Source organism: Anoplopoma fimbria, chromosome 20 (genome assembly GCF_027596085.1).
Source record: "Anoplopoma fimbria isolate UVic2021 breed Golden Eagle Sablefish chromosome 20, Afim_UVic_2022, whole genome shotgun sequence".
Lineage (NCBI taxonomy): Eukaryota > Metazoa > Chordata > Actinopteri > Perciformes > Anoplopomatidae > Anoplopoma > Anoplopoma fimbria.
The window spans coordinates 5507744-5530317 of NC_072468.1; the positions used below are offsets into that span (position 1 = coordinate 5507744).

The window sequence follows — 22574 nt, forward strand, 5'->3', positions numbered from 1 at the left end:
TGACATCATTCATAATTTTGCCAGGTTGCATCTTATCAATTGTCACCACTTATACGTTTATTTAACTTAACCAATATTTCTGTGACATTAAGGTTACAGTTTTCCTCAGTCATACATGCGATACGTTTGAGAAGTTATTCCTAAAAGTATGGGGTGCTAGAATCTGTTGACCGTCAGAGATACATTTCTCGATTTTAATTCCAACAGTAAACAATGACAGGACGAGGGCAGAGGAAAATCGATACATTTTTCAAGCCACCACAGGCAATGGAACAGAGCCAGCGAGCGGCTTCAGAAATGCTGCAACCTCAGCAGAGACGGACAAACCTGGCTAAAAAAAAAACTGCACCTGCTGAACAGAGCGAGTCGGGAGAGTTAAAAGCCTAAACACAGGATGCCTCTGAATGAAATTGGTTGTCAGACTGACATGTCAGCAGCTGGCTTCACAAATTCATGGTTACCGAAAAAGGATATAAAACGTGGTATTATAAATGTACCACTGAGAAAGTAAATGTGGCTGCTGGGATGCTTTGTATAAAAATCCAAAAAAGGTTGACGAGAGGAACCACCCAGAGGCTATTCACTGGGGTTCAATGTACCACCAAATTCAAAGTATGCACTGGCATCTAAAATATCAGCTCTAAACCTTAAATGTTTTAAAAGTTATACATGTACAACCAGGTGGAAAAAGTTGCTTAATTTAATAGAAAAACAATACACGTTCTATAAAACAATACCATAGATGTTGTGTGGCGATAAATTCACTATTGTTGCCTGATGTTTATATTCATGTTGAGTTTATGTCAACATGTATTCTTTATTTATCAGTTCATGGACAATGTGGCATCCATTAACCCCAACTCGACAACTCTGATTATAATGTCTAAACGTGAAGTTAAATATCAAACATTGTCAAAAAGGAGTACAGAATCAAGACATTAACTCCTGACCTGAGCTCGTGTTTGTGTGTTGCCCAGCAGTAGAATGCTAAGATGCTGCTGATTAAGTGCCTTATATTTAGACCTTTCCAACAGCATTGGTAGACCTCATATAACATAATAATGACATTATTTTGCATTAAGTTTCCTCAAGAGAAATTGGTTGTTGACCTGAAAGTGAATTTAAGAAAATTTTATTTCAGAAGGCTTAGAAGTTTATCTTCTTGTTCAGTGGCTTCTCTTCCATTTTTGTTGAATTACTATGAATATTGGTATTTTCTTTTTTCCTCAGGAGCTCCAAGAAAAAGTATGTATCTCACAGGACCATGCCATCTCAGCCTTTTAAAGATTTAGACAGCAGAGTGTGCAGCCCTCGAGAGAAGGAGACTTGTATATGGTGCACTATTTATCACTCATTTATCTGCATGCAGATATTTCTCCTCACCTGACGAAACTCTGCCAGAGAGAGGGTGTTAATTTTCTGGTTATGACGAATTTTGTATGTGCCAGTATGAGGAGTTTGCTGATGCTTTAACCTATAATTCTGTTGACATACTCTCACTCTGACTGCTCTTTTATTCTGAGGGACCTGTCACAGTGCTGGCAACAAATGCCATTAAGGAGCCAGGGATGTGCAATCTCCTGAATCATTCCTTAGTGAGCGGGATGATGGGGTCACCAGTTTGAAGACACAGGAGAAGCAGGAAAAGCTGAGGAGTCTAGACAGGAGAGTTTTGGGGTTTCTCTTCTCCTGTCAGCTGTTAAACATTTATTAAAAAATAAGCTCCATGAATAACAATAAGACTATGACTGTGACAGCCAATTTTGTAAATATTTTGTTGCTGTGTTCTGCTGTAAAATGTTGTGTATAACTGTAAACTCGAGTATAATTATATTGTTTGTAGATTTATTATAGCAAATCTATAAGAAAATATTATTTTTTTATACCAGATATTTATTACGTAAACGGCCTGTGCCTACACACGATCACAAGCATGCATCCTATTTGTTTCAATGAGGGGAGACTAAACATTAGAAACACCTCTCAGAATCAACACGATACGTTTCCACAGCAACACAAGCTACAGCCTCCAAAACGACCATTAAGTGGAATCAACACCTCTCTAAAACAGTTTAACATCGAACATGATAACCCTCATGACAGAAGGACTTAATGAAGTGATCACGTATTAGCCTGTATTAGTTTCAGCTAGGTGTATCTAATTATCTAGCAACCAAGTGTATGCACATTAAAAAGACTGCATGCACATATTCAAGGATTCACAATCCCTCTGAAATGTCCCCTCTTCCCACTAAAACACACACACACAAAGCCGTGCTGCATAGTAGATCAGGCAAAGAATGACGGGTAAGTATTACGATGTTTCTGCTCCCTCAGCACAAATTCAAGTGGGTGTTACATCTTGGGGTAGTTATGAAATAAAGACTACAAAACATCATTTGAATCCCCTTATTACACAGCTTCAAGTGTTTACATTGTAAGTGCATAGCAAAACGCAGACTATAGTACTTGAGTTGGGAAATTTCCATGAAAAATGAAGCAGCTGAAAGGGATTCCACTGAGATACTGTATTACATCACAATGTTATATAGTATCACTTGGCGAAGCGACTGGGCTAAACTGCACAGCCCTGGTTTGTTGTTGGTCGACAGTACAGGTAGTTCAAACACAATGACAGTGATCAGGAAACACCTCCTCTCAGAATTACATGGCATCTGACCAGGAGGTCAAAGGTTATGGCCGGACAGAGCGAATCAACAGAAGGAGAGCGGGTGTTGAGGGAAATAAAATACATTATCTGAGTAACCTGCAATGCAGATAAACAGTGTCAAGATGCCAGAGGGGGAAGCAAAAAAGAAAGACAGGGAGAGTAATATGAGGATATTGCGAGAGAGCGTGAGAAACAAGCACTCACGGATACAGCTAGGCTGGATGCCGGTCCAGGTGAGATCTGGCAAACAGAGGCGAGTGGTGGAGCCCTGCAGTAGGTGTCCCTGTTGGCACTGGAAGTCCACTCTGCTGCCCACCTGGCCACAAACAGACAGCACACAAAGTGGAGAGAGTCAATACACTGATGCAAATGCCAATAGGCTCCCAGCATCAAATCTAAAGAGCTTGGAAAAATACTACACACTAAAGTTTTTTTCCCCCCTTTTTTTAATGATTATCTGTAGTGTGAGGAGGCAGATGGAGACTATTCCTAGAGGCGATGGCCCATGCTTGTGTTCAAAACTGACGCACAGACAATTATAAAGTCATGGAAGGAATATCGAGAAAAACACGTTTTCAGTTATCTTATTTGTTTGTTTGTGTCAATCTTTGTCTTAAAACATTCTTTGTTTTCTGCTATCTTAATAAATTACTTATTTTCAGCCACCAGCCCAGTCGGCTATCTAAAGACAGCATCTACATCTCATTCGGGCTGTCAAGATATTGGTAATGTTGTTCAGTAATGCAGAAAAATGCAAGAGTACAGTCATTACAAGCAGTGATCCAAATAATAAGCTGCTTTTGCTTTCATTTGGGACAAATTTCATATCAGATATTCTGCTGAATGTTGTGGAGAAATTGTTTGCACTTAACTTGTAAGTGACACTCAGAGAGCAACACGGAGGAAATAAAATGAAATACACTGGCTGAAAGCATCTCAAGGGAGCTACTGAGCACACACCAATGGTCATGATGTCGCTTTTTCTTTTTCGACTATGATGCATTTTAGCATTTCTCATTCTACATGGATGGTCAAACTGCATGAAAGGCACATTATTATAGATCCAGACCAAGCCTGTACACATTCACAGTGTTAGAGAAATCCAGTGTGTTTTCTGCAGTGCATCCACCTGGGATGGATACATGCATCACTGCTTCATCCTTGCTCCCACATAACATCATCCAAAGGAATAAATGATGATTCTACAATCCATTGGAAACGGCCCAATTGAAAGAGGACTGAGCACAGGTAACACAGTCGAGCTGCAAGCTATGAATGGTACGTTGCTTCTTCTTCATCTACCTCAATCATATGGAGATTTGTTGTCCAGCTGAATTAAGAGAGTGTATAGTAGACTCTTCTTGTGATAGTTGTATACTCAACATCCATTCTTATGCTTCATGTTTTATCTATAAGCCTGCCTCCAACTAGAAATGTAATTTTTCTGGTCCTGTTTGAAATACATTCTCTGATAGAAATTCACCTCAAAGTTAAAAAGCATAAGAGCATATATTTATAAAATCTACGCATTGCAGGTTTAGCTCATTTTACCTTGAAGCCCGTTGTGTAATTCATGAAGCCATGCTCAGGTGTCCCTGGATTTTCACAGGTGGTTCTCGTAGGCTCTGGAACAGGAAATCATTGTCATGATGAGCCGGGGAAATGAGAATATGACAGAGGGGCAATCATTGATAATGACGAAGCAATTTCTCTCTGGTGTACCATGTACCAGAGGACAATTACTGAAGTGGCGTGGTAACATGAGCAGAATTACCCTGCCATCTTTAGTCTCTTTGACTATGAATTCCTTGGCTTTTTCAAGTCTCAGGAATACAGACTTCTGAGACTTTTAATCATTGGTGAGACAAAATTCAAATTAAGACACATCCATTTTGGAAAGCGTTTCATCAGCACTTAATATATCCTGCAACACTGGGCTGCAAATATAAAGCATCACCCCTGAGGTAACAATATAAATAATGCAATGCATTCTCGTGATTAAGCTTTACATCAGTGCCAGATGGCAACGCTCTGATTCTAGTTCACCTTCAACTGTGTTTGATATCTATTGTTCGTCACTTCAAGGGAACCAACAGAGAATGATCATTTGGAGTAGTGGGATGGTACTTCTTCCATCTTGTATATCTGATTTGCCTTTGTTATTTCACTGCACATATTAATATGCTCTTATCTTGCTTATGAAATTCTGGCAAAACATAATTAAGCGATTAATTATGAAATTGAATGGCAAATCACAAAAACCACAACTTTTAAAACACAAGCATTACACCCCAGTCCGAAACCTAATTGTTCTTTGGATTAGCTGAATCAACATACAAATGAATAATTCCGTACCTATACATCGTGGCTGAGAGCCGCTCCAGGTGCCGTCCTCCTGGCACATGCGCGTCGAAGATCCCACCAGCAAGTAGGGGATAGTGCAGCTGAACACCACCTCAGACTTAAAGATGAAACTGCGTCCTTCTCTCCGTCCTCTGGCAGGCATACCAGGGTCTCCACAGAACTTGGCTGCAGAAGCAGAAATGTGGAAAATTGCTGATGTGATAAACTGGGGGGCCAGCAAATTCAACACAGATGTTATGCATTTTCCTGCAAGTATTCATCCAACAGTGAACCACACCGCACTGTTGCACCTCCCCTACAGTTCTTGTCAATGTTGATGCCTTATTCCTCTTTCCTATTTTTACGAATTAAACATTAATTTCTTTCTTACCTGATAACACATAAGGAATACTGCAGCAGCTAGTCAATTGAATTAAGCATTGGGTCGACTATTCGGCATTTAATTCAGATATAATATGCGTTGCTGCACCCATAAGATCAGACCATGGTGAGGAGTGCCTTCAGTGGTTTCCTCTGCTGCTGTGAGCTCAGCTGTTTTTCCATGGTCTTTTTATTATACCTGATTTATTCGAGTAGCTGTTAAAATGATTGTCTTTCCATATGATTTGGAAAGTCTTCATGGACTGAATTATTCAAATTGCATTGACATTATGCTTGAAACACAAATTCCTCTGGCCATTTTCTTATTGCGCGTGGGCAGATGCACCGACGTCTTTGACTCGTGATGAATTGCTCCGTCTCAACAATTTTTCTTTTGTTTCCAACAATCAACCTTTCTGTTGAGTGGTTACAGTAGGTATGTAAATATTCATCCTGGCAGCAAAAGGGGGAGTGAAGGAGGTCATGGCACTCGATTTTAGATCAAAATAATTAGCATGTGAAATATTAATTTCTCTGACAGGGCCCTGAGGTTAACACAACTAGAGCCATCTGCTGCCGCTGTTGCTCCCCAAGCCTCTGGTATGATATCGCCTTCATAATGGGACTCTCGCCACAGCCTCAGCAGACGAAGCCCGTTTGATTATCACTGCTGCTCCTTCAATTTATTGCTTATAGACATCTAATCAAATTCACTGGAATAATTTAGGCTGAGTGGCTTTGATGGGGATGTATGTCAGCCATTTTAATGTCTGCCAATGTATCTTCCTATCCATCTTTATGGTATATATACACATCCATCAGCTATAACCGCACTGATCAGTAAAAGTCACTTGTTAGCTGTGGGAGGTTCAGTAATGCTCAGTGTGTGAGAGAGCAGAGGCGAGGATGAGAGTCACAGCGTTCAGTCACGCAGCCGGAGCACTGTGGGATCAAGCCAATAATAACGCAGACTGCTTCTCCAGACCTGACATGTGCTGCTGCGTGGAGGTCTGGAGACAGAGATAAGTTCTCGCTTACTCTCTTCCTGGAAGTCAGTAACCAACAGGGGCTTCCAGCCAATCCCTAACATAATAGATATCTAGTAAAAAAAACAAAAATGGAGATTAGAATCCAGCCCATGCAGGAATGGCTGAATAAAGCCATTATTGCAAATACTGTTATCTCGGAAACAAATCCTTGTATTCAGACAGATATCTTCTCAGAGAAAGGATGTTTGTCTATACTGCAGGTCCCATCTGAAAACGATGTATTGTGAGTCCTACCCATCGCCCAATAGTTAGTTTGACTGTGTTTGATGTGTCCACGAATAAAGATGCAATTCTCTCTCTGGATCTGAAAAGATAAATGTCACTATTCAAGCAAAATTGTGAGATTGCATTTTTTTTTTTGGGAGGGTTGACAATACAGGCCAAACAGGTGACATGCACATCACTCATAGGCTTCAAGCTGCAGGGAAATAATGTGCTGTTTTATGGATGTATAAGAGAAATGGCCGTGGGCCAAACCAAGCTCAGCATATTCAATGTGCCTGTGTGCGTGTGTGTATGTGTGTGTGTGTGTGTGTGTGTGTGTGTGTATGTGTGTGAGTGTGCGTGTCTCTCTCTCTCATGCTCTATCTCTCAGCTTCTCCCATTCCTTGATGAATTATCAATGCTTTGAAGTAATCAGTATGCAGAGGCCAGATTCAAAGTTGGGATCACAGTCTCATCCCTGCAGACACATGAACTAGCGTTCTCAGACACTGCATTTTGCCACTTGCTCTCCTTTTCCCATGTGTTGTGATAGGGACCATGAATATGCATCTTAATCCTGTTTGGCTGCAAGTGCCTACATAAGTACTGATGTTAAGAAATGCACAGATGGATTTGCAGTGCAGATGCATGGCATCTCCTGCAGTTTTGCTCAGCTGTATTTCAACTAAAAGTGCAGAGTATGAATTGCAATCATATTTCTAAAGTCTACAGCAGTGCGAGCCCACTATATGTCTAATACACAGCAATAATTTTGCACCAAAATAAATGTAATAAACTTATCGGGGAACATTTGCTGCAGATGTGTATGATAGAGCCTTAAGGAATGTGATTATTCCTCCTACTCGGCTCATGATTGTGTTGGTAAATATCCTCAGTGTACAAGACAAGTTAATGTATTGACTAATGCTTGGGGTATATCTTTATAGTTGCATTTAATGCACAGAGATAACAAAACAATTACTAGCCTGTGGGCATATTCAGACGTTCCATGAAAAATGTTTGTGTTTATAAAGTAATGCAGAGTATGTACAGTAATGGTCGGGCCTATGACTACATTGTGAACATTGACACTAATTAAGGATTTACCCCTTAAGGATGACTTCATGATTTATAGGGACCAGCACCTGAGAATGCTGTATATAGTGCTGGGCTCACATTTTAAATACACAGATAATAGCCTTTTCTACACAAAATATGATCAGCACTTTCTTCCCTTTTTTTTTTTATTTTTTTTTGCCTTTAGTAAACCTCTGTCATTTATCACAGACTTTCACTTCGAGTACCCAAGCAGGAGGCTAGCTATAACAACATGTTTAGGAGAGCAAAGTTCTTTACAGAAGCTGGTTATTGATCACACGGAATTATATTTTTTAGTGTATTGCTCTCAATTTGGGTCAATTTTGCACAAGCATTGTAACCTGTATTGTATGTTTTAGGTAATAGAGCTATTAAATGTCATTACTACATCAAAAACTATTCTCGACTGGGACATATTAAACAACCATTGCATCAAGGAACATAAAGGTTACTGGCTCACATAACTGCGAGAGGTTGTTTTGGGGGTGCTGATGTGGAAAAATGATTGTAGTTTGTTGAGGGGTGACACTGCTCATCATAATTGCAGTAGACAGTAAGTAGACATGGTACATCTACCAAATGGAACCTCATCCTTTTTATGTCCAGATGACATTTTTTTTATCCATTATAACAATTCGGGACCAGAACACAGATATACCAGTGCACTTCAATAAAACAGGCAGTTGGTCACTTAGTAGGGCTAAAGCACATATCTGGTCATAACAGACAAATCCTTTACAGAACCTTTACAGTTAAGCAGGACGTAAATCAGCAGTGTGCAGATTGACTTAGAAGAATTACAATAAACGACAGCAATGTGGCCATTTGGAAAGGCAAATGGCTGCATGAGGTACTGTGATTCCAGTTGCATGGTCACAAACACTAGCAGTCTGTCAGCTGGATCGCAGATGCTAAATACTCAAATGGGACCATGTTCGCTTGACTGAATATGGCCACAAGCACCGGAATTCTGTCATCAGCATCAATTACAAAAGAATACAGAAGTGAAAGCAGTTCATTTTAAATAGGCTCAGGGGTCTCGGACTGTTTTTTAGTAATGATCCAATGTGGGTTACTAAAATACAAACCATCTTACTTCTCCTCAATTGATAAACTCTTATCTAAAGTCAGCAATCAACCCAGTGTAGTCACAGTCTGCATTATTATATCATGCAGCAATGTGATAGCAGAAACTCCCTGCAATAGAAGGCTGCAATAATCAATCAATATGATGCAAAATGCAGCACTTCAGCAGTCAAAATGCCTATATTCACTGGTTAGAGTAGAGATCTTTTAGCGCAGCACAGCTGTCCAAAAAAACCGCTGCCTTTTTCAGCACTTAGAGTTCTGTGCATGACTATTTATTGTGGCATTTGCTTCTTTTTTACTACCCTTAATCCAGCAACATTCAGAGAAAAACACATGCAAGTGCTTTACCCTTCTGGAATTTTAGATTTCTGACTGATTTATATAATGAAGTAATTATTTTGATGACAGAGAAATGGTTTTAATGCATCCCAGGGATTATTATTATGCTTGTAAAGATGATTGATGGCCTTAATGCAGTAAAGAGCATCAGACAACCCACTAAGATGGTCATCTTCATCATTAAATTGTAGCTTGACTTTAGGCTGGAGGTCAATTCACTTTTCATTGAATCAAAATGTAAATTGGAGGTTCCATTTTTATGTAAGAACAATGAAATGTTAATTTACGTTAATGAACAGGTAGGATACAGCGTTTTTATCATGCTTGGCAGGTTTTGTATTTCAAGTTCGAAAAAGAAAAATACACACTGTATAACATACTGCTTATGAAAGAAAAAAACTTGACATCGCAAGACCCAGCTCTGCATCTCTGCACGGCTGTCTTATTATATGTAATTCAGCTTTTCCATCTAGACCCTGATGTTAAGTTCCATGACTTATTCATGACTTTCAATAATTTCATTAACTTGAGATAACCTCTAAAGTGGAAAGCAGCAAAGTGGTAAAATGGGCTTAATACCAATGAACTGAATGTATAAGGAGGAAAATTACATGCAGATATATCCCGAGTACGAGATCTATTTGAGAAATAAAATGATATTCTTTTACTCACCAAAGAACATTTATTCAATGTTTGGACGTTCTATCACTAGGTTATATATACCTCTCTGTATTCCATGTTTTCTACTTATATTTTCACACGTGGCAAGGTAGAATCTCTTATTTCTATTTCCAAATAATCTAATTCTGAATCCATGATCATGAGATGAGTCAGAAGAAATGCAACAGGAGGCCAGATTTTAAGCATGAGTCCAACATTTTACATGCTTGATAAAGTTTAAAAAGGGGCATCAGGAGAAAAGATCCAAGTTAGCACACTGTGCAAATGACCATGTTTCAGACAGCAACAGAATCGAACCAAGACCATCTTATTTTAAACATAAAGAAACTTCCTCTAGAGACCACAATAATCATTATAATCAAAAAAGTACAAAATGGTGACTCACGCAAGCACTGAGGCAGGTCTCCGCTCCATGTCCCGTTCCCTGTGCAGGTGAGCACAGCAGGGAAGGACAGCTCGTAGCCAGGTAGACAGCTGTAGCTCACGCTGGTACCCCATTCCAGGACTGAGCCCTCCAGGAGGCCGTTGGGTATGGATCCGGGTCTAGGACACGTCACCACTGTGGGGATAGTGAGGAGACAGTTACAGACAAGATCAGCTTATTGGAGTGCAATAAATGCACAAAATGGGTCCATTCAAGTTTGATTAGAGACCAGGATCCAAAGGGAGCTTAAAACAAGACGCACATCAGAGCAAATCCAGCCCTACTAAAGGGAAAAACAAAAAACTTTGAATCCATCAAAAATCAATTATAGAGGAACCAGATCTAGCTTAGATCGTATGATATTTAAAAATATATAATATTGCAATTATTGAAAAAATACAAAGCAATAGTAGACTGACAGCACATAGACGTTTCTAAGATTACATTTTAAAACATAACTCCTTATGATGTAAACATGAATGAGTTGGAGTGAAGAGAACAAGTTAAATCCTTGGTAGTTTTTGGTTACTGTGCATAAACTGCACTGTGTAAGGCTCTCTTTAACAGTCCCATCTAAAATATCTGCTGTGGTCATTTGATAATCAAGACAAATTTAAACAAGAACACTGTTGAAAATATTTGGTTTTACAATCTTGTACACAAGAATGAAGGAGCAGAAAATATCCTTAAAACTAGAAGTACCACTTTGTGATTATTTGCCTCCACCATTCATGTTTCAGTCTACATGCATTACTGTCCAAAATGTCCTCACTTCATGATTAGATCCTATTCAACATTTGTGGGAAATTGTCATAATTAGCCAAAAACATGTTTTGTGAAGTCACAGTGACCATTGACCACCAAAATCTAAATGTTGAATGCAGTTGCATTTATAAAGTGCCTTTATAGTCTTTCAATCAGTCAAAGTGCTTTAAAATAATGTCAACATTCATCCATTCACACACGTTAGGGACAATGCAAGGTGCCATCTGCCCATTAGAATCTTAACTCAACTAATCGTTAACACTCACACACCAATGCCATAGCCAATTTGGGGTTAAGTATCTTGCAAAAGTACCCGAGATCAAACCGCCAACCTGTTGACCCGCTCTATCTCTGAGCCACAGCCGCCCCAAAAATTGAATCAGTTTATCCTTGAGTGCAAGGCTCAAGGTGTTCCTGAGATATTGAGCTTGCCTGACATGATCGTCCGAACTATGTATGGACGGAAAACCCCAAAACATAAGGCTTCCTTTCATCGATGCGCCTGCACAGAGCCATACAAATTCTGATGCTTAGTACAACTGAAACAAAACTACAGCTATTTGGTGTGACTCGAGGATAACAGAAAATGTTAAGCTTGGAGATAATTACGAGGATTATGTGGATTTACAGGGATATGGCTAGATCGTGGGTCTTTCCATTTCTAATCTAAATTTTAATAAATGGAGGTGGTGGTGATTATGGTGAGAGGGGCAGTGGTGTTAAAATGTGTTAAACATTTTAATGAACCCACTTTCTATCCAATAAATTGTCATTCTTACAGGTGTTATCTTCCCATTTAAATCCAGAATGATAAAATGGCCAGAGGGCCTAATCCCTGCTTCCTTAAAGACAAAACAGGATTGAAGTTAGCTTCTTCATGCAGAAAAACCATGAACATATTTTGTCAAATTGTATTATTGCACCACATAATTAAAATGATAATGCTATTTAACAAGCAATACAAGTGGCACAAATTCACCATTCTAAATAATGTGGATTATGACTGAATGAAAACAAGGTCTTTAGCCCAGAGAAACAGCCTGTGTTTTGACTCGGTGGGTTTCTGTTTGGGGTATACTGAATTATTTCTGTAAGAAATAAGGGGACATTTTGTGTCTGTGTAAGCCATAAACTTTCTGTTCAACAAATGCAATAAATTAATGCATAATAAAGCTCGGAGTTTGTTCTGACACACTTGGAGATGAACCCGTGGGGATGCAGATGGGATATAGGTTTTAGGGATGTGAATAAATTATAGCGGTTGTTTTAAACCATTCCTATCCTCCCTCATCACCCATCATTTGCCCAATTCTCTCTCTTTCTTTTAGACATTCTCATGCATGTTGAAACCCTTGAACAAAAATCTGCAATTTGGACGCGTGCTATATCCAAGCCTCGTAACTGTCTGGCAAGATCAGATGTTTAGTTTACAAATCCAGTTACTTAGACGGTCATGTTAACACCATGGCTCTGAAGTTAAGGTTTAGTATTTCTGCAGAACAACATTATTCTCATTTACCAAATACATGACAAAAACACACTGATGCAGCCATGTGAAGGCAGAGAGGTGGACATGGCTCTGGGTGGACCAGGAATATAGACACACGTCAAATGAATGGGCATCACTAGAAAAAGACTTAGCTAAGGCAGGTTGGACTAGCTGCCAACTGACCAATGGTCACTACCATGACTGCCTTCTTCCAACCAACAATTCTGAAGCTTCAATAAGTTCAAAGCATATTACCTTTTCATTTCCAGAGGTCCACAACCCACCTCTAAACCAGAACTGTTCCTACCGTTCCTCAGTTGAAGATATATTCATATTTCAAAACACCATCTCTGGTGACCAAAAGGCAATTGTTTTCTTTATACAAATTTAAATGGACTCAAACTATGATGCATAAGGACAATAAAGGAAACTCATTTGGACCTAGTGTTTCAATATTTAATATAAAGTAGCTGGCAAAATGAACAGATACAGTATTGCATGGTGGCTTCTTTTCATACACAGACGTTTTATTTACACACTTCGTAAAGCCTAGGTTCACCTGTTTAAAAGCTAGGTTTTAAACTGTATAATAGTTAAAATTGGAAAATGAATAGGTTTCTCATGATAACATTAATATAAGGCAGCCACATGATGGACAACTTTCTTGCCTCTTAAACTTTTTCTACAAAACAACTTACAGTAAATGTGGAGCAAGCCACTGTGGGATATTCACACATTCTCTCCAAGGTGGAACCATCTTTTGTTCTTGTTTGGCAGCGGATCCAAAAGGATTTCCATATGGACATGTTGCAGCAGTATGTATGTATGCTTTAGATGTATGCTATACTTGGAAAGATATTTAGGCCATGATTAATACTGAGAAAAAGTTAAAGATAAACCATGCTGATGTTGTAATCTGTTCTCTAATGTTTTGTTTAGTAAAGTAATTTCCTTTTTCAAGTTCTCAAGAAGGAACAAGTTCACTTGAAATAGTTTCTTTCTGATGTTAATGAATTAGTAAAGTGCACCTTCAATTTGGGATTTCCATGCTGTTGCTCTGGAGCCCTAGAATAAAAAAAGGCACTTCATTTTGAATACCTCTCTAAAATGCCCAGCTGGATGTTGTGTAGTAGAAAGTTGGTTTGTGTGTGTATGTGTGTCTCCCCCACAGTGTGTGATAGAAAAGGAGGGAGAGGAAAGACAGATGGAGGGAGAATGTGTGAACACACATGTGCAAGTAGGCAAATTACGCTGATTAGAGGGGTAGGCCCACTAATCCCATAAGCACTGCATCAGAAATTACTTTGAATAAATGAAAAAATAAAATACTAAAAATGGCAAGGCATGGGTGGCAGGCAGAACTGAATGGGAAGTGGAGAGTGTCCCCATTTTCCTAAGTAGTACTAAGCAGCATTAGTGCCTCTTAGCTGAACACGCCAAACCTGGGATTCAAACTGAATCCTTGCCGGGCGAGGCTTAGGATGCGTCATCGGCAGTGTGTTTATGCACAACACACACAAACGGCATGGCCATCACTGACGCATCCACATTATGTTTAAAATGAATGCACAGAGTCGGCACACGTAAAACCTCTTTGTCTCTTTCAGTCGCAAATTCTTTCCCTCCCCCTTTTTCCTTCTCTCACTTTCCTCTCTCTCGCTCTCTGCCCCTCCCTCCCTGGAATATCGGCTCATATCCTTGCGGCACATCATCCAAATCTATGACAAGATGACAGATGCCCCGCATCATGACAATTTCAAACAGCTCACCCCGCCTGAACCGCTGCACCTTCAACTTGAACCCAATCATGCAAAAGAAAAAGGCAACCGATCTTATTGGAAGAGGCATTGTTTTCAGTTTAGGAAGCGAGAAGAAAAAAATGGATATTTTCTGAGTCCTTTCTAAGACCTCTTGCTGCGTGGGCTGTCAGCGAGAGATGATAAAAAAGCCGTGATTACCAGCAAGCTGTTATATTGCTTGTCCTAGATAGTCTTAAAATGAGACCAAAGGAGATGAAGTGAGCAACGGCAAGGAGAAAAAAATAAAGCCTAAAACATCTGAACTTATTCTTAATACCCCATACACACTGAGGAATCACAAAAATGAATATAGTGCATACACTTCGTAATCATACTCCTCTCTCCTGCCTGTCTTTTATTCATTTATCCCATGGGAGAAATACGTACTATTAGAGAAGTGAGAGCAGCGGCGAGGGTAAGAGGAGGTGGGAGGAACCCTGTGGCACGCTGACTAATGCATACAGGTCAGTACGGGCTGACAGCACTCAGGCAGCGGCGGGAGTAAGGGGAGCAAAAGTGAAGGTGTGTAAGCATCTGTGCCTTTATATGCATGAGAGAGACACTTGTGTAATTGAATGCCCCTCATGTGATTGTATGCATGCATGGTGTGAGTTCGTGAGTGTGATGAGGATGGCTAGGCTCTGGAGTTTTGCTCCTCTCCAAGCCACCGCCATCGAGCGTAGCAGTATCGGGGCTGAGTGGCCTGAGCTGTTGGGGTAGCTGTCGGGGATTAGGGCTCGGAAGTTAGGAGCTTCACACACACTGTTATACACACATGCGTGCACATATACACCCATGCTCTGTCTCTCTCTCTCCGTTTAAAAACTTCCTTGGGTAACAGCTGTGCGACCATGGATTCATCAGCCTCAACATACCACAGAACAGGGAGCATTAATAATGTAACACACCCATGAAATATTACAATTCAGTGTCAGTTTGGATGTTGTAAACATCTAGGCAAGGTCCTACAGGGAGCCTGAGGAGGGCAAGAAGTGTGCGGCTTAAAACCACAGTTCCCTATGAGTTGAGCTGAGGTGATGACAGACAACTTCTGGTCAGTAAAGCCTTTCTATACACAGCATACGGTACCTATATACGTTATATCTAGAACCAAAAACAGCCATTGCATATGAAGAAAAAAGAACAGGCTTCATGTTTTTAACAATCCCTGATACTCATTGCCTTACAAAAAAAAATGCTGTCTGATTCTCTGTAACTGTTAGCCTTCGTTTAACTTATCTGTACATTTTTCTCCCACCTGTTGTTTCGTTCATTCGTTTGCATGTCCGTCTCACGCTCCACCTCTTAATTCTCTCACAGTTAATTTGTCCTTTCCCATTTCTCAAGAGGCCAATTCAACACCAGCTTTCTTTTCTGTAACCGATACATCAGCCTGGGAATGGTTCCTTAGCAACAGTAAGCAACCATTTGCCTGGTAGGCTCTTCCCTTTCCTGGAGTACTTTTGAACCGGTTGCTGCACAAGTTAATCCTCCCTACAATACTTACTTTTGGCTGTCGATGGAATACGTGTTAATCTATGCCTCCACTCGAGCGTCATAAATCATAGAGTGATGTAGTGCTGATGGGTGTTCAACAACTAAGTCCTTCTTAGTGGATTTTTTTTAAAACTTTGATGTTAATCACGCCCTTAGAGTGCACACATACTCTTATAGAGAGGAAGCCAGTGATTAACTGTTGGAGTGCAATTACAGGCATCCTTGTTGTGATGAAGTGGACTTGTTAGCCATCCATCATCAGGTGTCAGATTAAGTTTTAGCCTTGGCTCCGTGCCATCACAGGTGTAACAGTACTGTAGAGGCAGGTGTGGGTGAAATCACTGTGTCCTGGATCAAGTGCTCAAAAAATGTATTATCTGGGGACTTGTCAAAATATAGTACTACTTTTGTACTGGACATTATTTAGAAAATCAGATTCAAAATTGCCTGTAGTGTTTATGTGGATGTGTGCAATTCTACTTACGCAAATATATACTCCTGAATATGCATTTGTGTGTGTGTGTGTGTTTGTGTAGTCATTCAACCTTATGCATTGTTGGTACCACCTTTATCAGCACACTGAAGTGAACAATATGACACTATCTGACCACACAGGAAGTTCTGTGTCACCTTGCTTACAAATCTCATTAGATCTCAGGGTGTAAGCATGTACTTTATATCGTACGTGACAGGGTGCTAGCGTGCCAAGGTTGTTACAGCACGGTCTGATGGTTATCAAGGTTGACTGTCTACTGTGTCACGCGGTGTATGTGAGTGTGTGCATTTGCGGGGTGGTGCTTACCTTGGCATGCTGGCATGGTGCCACTCCAGGTGCCATTGTTAGTGCAGGTCCTTGTGACAGCGTTGTCCGCTCCGATCATCACATACCCCAGCTGACACATGAACGTCACATTCTGCCCCACGGTGACGTCCTCGCCAAATCTAAGTCCATTTGCTGGAATACCAGGGTCGCTACAGGTGATCACTGTAGTCGGGAGTCAAACATAAAAAAGTTGCAACATTGTAAGTTTGTCACCAATGACAGTAGGTGTACATTGAGTGGTGGTCTTCAGTAACTGAGTGTTAATTGTTTTATTACGTATATGGTTTGAACTGTTCTCAACAGTTGCAAATAGCGTCCAATTGTTATTGCACAGTACAGTTACAGTACTCACTCAAACCATCCAACTGTCTTCTTGAGTTGTACTGTGACGGGAACACTCAAGTTATAACAAGTTATAAACATGGGCGTTTCTACAATCTATTCAATGTGACGAGAACGTGGTTATAGTCCAGGGCACAGGGTCACCATTATAACGAGATATGGTTACAGTGATTTACACAATAATGTTCCCAAATTAAAAACTGTTCATGGACTCAGAAAATAGCCTCGCTTTAAGCTTTGTGACGATGCATTTGTTAGATGATATAATGGGTTTTAGAGGGTCCTTGCCTAATGCTTTGGAGAATTCCATTAACACATAAAGGAACATTTATTTTAACTTTAAAATCTCCAGATATTGGGAAATAATGGTCTTCGAAGGACAACAATGTATTTTTATATGTACAAAAATCCACTGGACACTAAACATTGTATGAAGCACAAAAGGTGGTGGGGTTATTGCGTTTGTTGTGCACAATTGTATCAAGGCAACCACAATGAACTATAGTGCATAATGGCTCTATGCTTCCATGAAGCATTTTTTCAAATTAGAAGGCCAAGATTGTCTCCGCATACAGTATGCACGTACATAATAAAAATGTGATTCTGTTGAGTCTCTTATTTTCATATGCCTATTCTTGGCTTCTTCTTATGGCATGATTAGTCCAAAGTAAACAGATGGCAGAGCGTTGGCCCACTACACTGTCAGGTCCTAACCTAGTCCTATCTCCGATGTAATTGTAAGTTGTCCGCTTCTATTTGATTGCTTTTTTCAAAGCCCTCGTTTAATCTTGGAGCCCTTATTTGTGCCTACTTATTATAAAATCGTTCCCGACTTGTTCACCTTAGTGTAAGATGCCAGTTTGATGCATATGGCTGTCCCTGCTTACGCCCCCTCCCTTAAATTAATTCTTGTTTGATTATGTTCAGTTCCTGCCAAGGACCTCAACACTTGGACATATTTATCGTTGCGGGGTGAGACTAACTATGTATCCTGACAAGAAACATCAGAGAGCTGTTGTGAGCACAGAGTGGGATCTTCACATTGCCACCAACAGAGGTCTGGAGTTGAAGGCAGTAAACTGTTTGCTCCAATAATTAATTAATCCTAGATGTATCCACAACATTTTCAAAAAATTAGCATACAGCTACAACACTGACAGCTAAGACTGTGCCTTGCTGAAAATCTTGTGAAATGGCGGGTAAACTGTAAAACCTTTTTGTTTCTGATGGTATTTGTTGTGTGTGTTTATCTGTTCAGGAATTACATTCTAAATCCTCCTAAAATGTCCATGCCCCATATAACCTGTAATCTATCAGATGACTGAATTGCAGTACAGTTGCCATTTGATACACGGAGACTCATGATGGAAGCCCATGATTTCTAATTTCTCTTGTACATTTGCACTGCTGCATGCCTTTTATGGAGAATAAAAAAAGATTGTGTAATAATTTAATAAAAGGGACCTGTCAAACTGATCTAATTTCTTGGACTTTCTTGCTCTTGCAGGTTTTGTGTCAGTTCACCAAATCATTCACCAACATATATTCCCAGTCAAAGTGAAGTAAAAAGTATAATATTTCTTCTCGCAAAAAAAGTATACTATAATAATAATAATAATAATAATAATAATAATAATAATACTACAAGAGAAAGTAGAAAGTGCCATGAAAAGAAAAAAAAACCATGTACATAATTTGTAATACAGTAAAATGTGCATTTAATACATATGTACAATGTGTAAGTACTTAATACAATACATATGTATGCACATTGTTGGGGAACATGGGTGTTTTTGTTTGCCGAATTATAGTTATTCGGTTCATTTAAACTAAACAAAACTAAAAACACATTATCTTGAATTAAGCATGATGCCTCTCCAAACATAAGCCAGAAGCAGCTGGCATGAATGAAAGACAGCTGATTCAATTTAAATTGCTATCAACTAGAAACACGTCATGTGGATCTGGAAAGTGGTCTTACTAAAAAAGAGAGAGACAGAAAAAAGTATGTGTATACATGTTTATGTGTGACTGTCTATCTGTAGTAGTGGAAAACCCAGTCAGTCAGCAAAATGCAGAGAAGCTGCTGGCTGTTGACTTTGACTACTTAACAGCTTTTTCATTTAGTACATTTACTTGGTTTAAGGAAAACAAGTTAGGGGGAAAAAAATCATGTTATGGCAAGAAATCAGAGAAGTTTGCATGCAATGCTATCAGATCTCTGTTTATCACTGTATCATATTGATGAACCAATGCTGACATATTTCAGCTGTCTTAGTGACCTGAATAAGCATTCGCAGACTTTAGTTACAGTCTGTCATAACACTGGAGCACTTGCACCTTAAAAGAGGACAGGGTGCATAGTGTGGAAACAGACTTGGATTTTGAATTTCATTATTTAGTTAGTTATTTGCAAGTACACCACTATGACTTCTGATAATGTTTTGCTCATAAAAATGATGTTTAAGAATCAGTTGGTATTGTTATTGGTTGTATTTATGAGCCCTGTGTTTTATGTCTTCTAAATGTATGCATCCCACTGCTGCATAACCACCTGCCCCACTGGGGACGAATACAGTTATTGATTGGTGCGGCAGAAAATCTGACTGTTCACTTATAAGTGCACTAATAGGCATTTTGTGATGCCTTCATCTAATCCTATCCTCCACCCCACATCCCCTTAACCCCCACCTACAACAACTTTGTCAGCGTTTAAACTAGGGGAGAGGGGAACAGAATGGAGAAGAGGAGAGGAGAATACTAAAATCTAAAAGAGAAGATATAAATCAACAGAATCACGGCATGTTACAAGGCAAATAGTCTTCCTGAATAATCAGTGTTTACTGTTTATTTAATCTAGTGCTCTATGGCTTTAGTTCACAATTCACTGAGCCTGTGTCTTTCCTAGTGCACTTCTGCTAATTCGCTAATTCCTTAACATGCTCTAAAAATTTCATTTATCAAACATCAAGAGTGTTAAGAACAAAATAAAAAGGAAGAACGTTCCTCTCTCCCCCTTGAGAATGTTGTGTGACTTTGATCTGGTAACCTACATGATCGATTACCCATGAACCGTGAAAATGATTGCCTCCTTAATGACGGCACACTGAGCCAATCTTGGCATCTTGTTGATGTTGATGGCGTGTTGATGTCCCTGAACTGACCACTAAGACCTAATGTGAAGTGATGGCATACAGGAGGATAGCAGTTTGCCGATGAGTAGGCTTAAAAGCGGGGGCAAAGAGGAAAAAAAAAAAGCTATTCTGCCTTTCTGCATGTTTCATCATCATTATTCAATCCAATTTTCAATCTTTCTCTCCTTCTCCCTCCCTCCCTGTGTATCTCTCTCCAAAGACTCATTTCATTCCAAAATTGAAAACTATGCCCATACCATTTATCTTTTCATGTGATTCAATAACAAGCACACAGAATGAGGAAGGAGGAATATGGTGATTTTCAGAGAGAGGAACAATGTGTAATTTTGTTTGATAGTCAACCTGGTGCAAATTGAATATAGATTGGCATACTTCTTAATTACTGCAAGGCTCATTTGAGTACCAGACAATAAAAAAACTGCCTGACAGTTCTGAGGCTCTGCAGGGAGAGAAGGCTCAAAGAGATTTATGTGCTATTTGAAATCTTATACTCTATTTTAGCACAGCTGTTGATCATTCAGAGCGCCTCATTTTGGCAGACATAAAGAGGAAAATCATCTTCACTCCTGTCTTTCTTAATCCTTCATCTGCTTTACAGTATAAATGACATGCTTAATTTGTCCATACAGTATCACTGTAGACACTTATTGAGACTGACACACGTTGACATGTGTTATTGGTCAGAAACTTCCTGCCATGCATCAACGGGACTGCCCTATCTTCCTCCTCCTATCTTTAGTTATTTTTCTTCTCTATTTTGAAAATCGACGATAACTAATTCTGACACTGCCATTGTAGGGGCATTGTGTGACTGAGCTAAATGTGATCAACCAAGAAACAATGAATTGTGCTCTGTTGCGTTTTCTGGTTCTCTGCACATATAAAACTCACTTGTGCAGTTGGGAGCCGTTCCAGACCACGTGCCATTTGCCAGACACTGGCGTGTGGGCGAGCCAGTGAGGAAATAGCCCTCCATACAAGAATACACGATGGAGTGGGAGAAGGTTGTGCCATCCACACGGGAAATACGGCCATGAGCAGGTGTGGCTGGGTTCCCACACTGTAACGCTGCAATACAGGGGAGAAAAGGTGAAGGTCAGAAGTGTAAAATAGTAATGGATTTTCTATTTTCCATATCAGCGATTCACAATCCGAGAGCTGGGTGTCTCCAAGGTGGCTGCAAGATGAGTTCTGAAGGTCTCAAGGTGATTAAAGGGCAGTGAAAAATATATTACTTCCATATTGTGTCAATAGTCATTTTTATTTATAAATAATTGCCGTTTTACTTTTGACCTGATATAATATTTGCAGTGTCTTGACTCAGTCCGATAAGCACTGAGGGAGAACAATCTGAAATAGGCAGATAGAAATCGTTGGCTTGTGTCAGAGTTCCCCGTTATGTGTTTGAGCCTCACATCAGCTTTTTTTTTTAAAGAATCTGTGAACCAAACCAGCAAAGAACCACTTATACTAGCTACACAGCATCACAGCTTTATTAAGAGAGGCTAATTAGCAGAACTGGTACAGTAGTTCACAAATCCCCATCACCCTTTTGATGACTCATCAGTAAATTAAGTTCAGTTTGTGTATTGTCAAGTCTCATAGTACATCCATAGTAAAGACATTTAGTGCCGTCTAACAACAAGAAGAGGATCGGGAATGTAATGTGAAAATTAGCAGCTGTGGTCAAACAATTACATAACTTTTACAAAAACACATGGAACACATAATAAGAAAACAAAACAAGAATAACCAGTAAAATTAACAGTAAACATAAACAGCAAATTCTAAAGAAACAAATATATGTTTGAAAGGAGTAGGCAGAAATAAACACTTAAGAATCTAGAATGTAGATTAATTTATAATATATGAAATATATGACATATCACTCCTGGAAATAAGCACATAATGAACTCAGACGAGAGGCTGAATATCATGGTTGAGTGTTACTTTAGATGCACAAATGACAGTGATAAAAAAAAAAAATTCTAAAGTGAACTGAACTAAGGTGTCCTTTACATCATTTTCAGAATAAACAGAAATGTAAGAGATGAAGGGACAGAGTTTGTTTCATGTGTTTTCCTTCAGCTCCAAATCATGTCTAATTACAAACTGATTTGCTCTCTCAATCACCTAATTGCCTGGAAAATCTGAAACAGTGATTCTGGTAGGAGGCAGACGTGACGTAGGTGTGATATCTCAATTAACACACACGCACACGCACGCGCACGCACACGCACACACACTACTCAGGCACATACCCAAACACAGCAGGTGCCATTCTGCTCACATTACTGTACTGTAAAAGCGCACACAAGCTTATGCACACAAACGCCAAAAATATAGTATGGGAGCCCCTTTGGCTCCTCTCTTAATAATTCAAGACAGACATGATGACAGACGCATAAAACAAACCTTGATTGTA

At 39.6% G+C, this 22574-nt stretch overlaps 1 protein-coding gene across 1 annotated transcript in view; it reads right to left on the reverse strand.

Annotated features, from left to right (window-relative positions):
- The window catches only part of LOC129110230 (CUB and sushi domain-containing protein 3-like), a 211891-nt gene that overhangs the window by 9431 nt on the left and 179886 nt on the right, over window positions 1-22574 (reverse strand). The window contains exons 58-63 of the mRNA XM_054622416.1: window positions 21041-21217; window positions 16632-16814; window positions 10241-10414; window positions 5027-5200; window positions 4223-4296; window positions 2876-2987 (exon numbers count right to left, since the gene is read on the reverse strand). Coding sequence (XP_054478391.1) covers window positions 2876-2987; window positions 4223-4296; window positions 5027-5200; window positions 10241-10414; window positions 16632-16814; window positions 21041-21217 — 894 coding nt within the window. The remainder of the gene's footprint in view (window positions 1-2875; window positions 2988-4222; window positions 4297-5026; window positions 5201-10240; window positions 10415-16631; window positions 16815-21040; window positions 21218-22574) is intronic.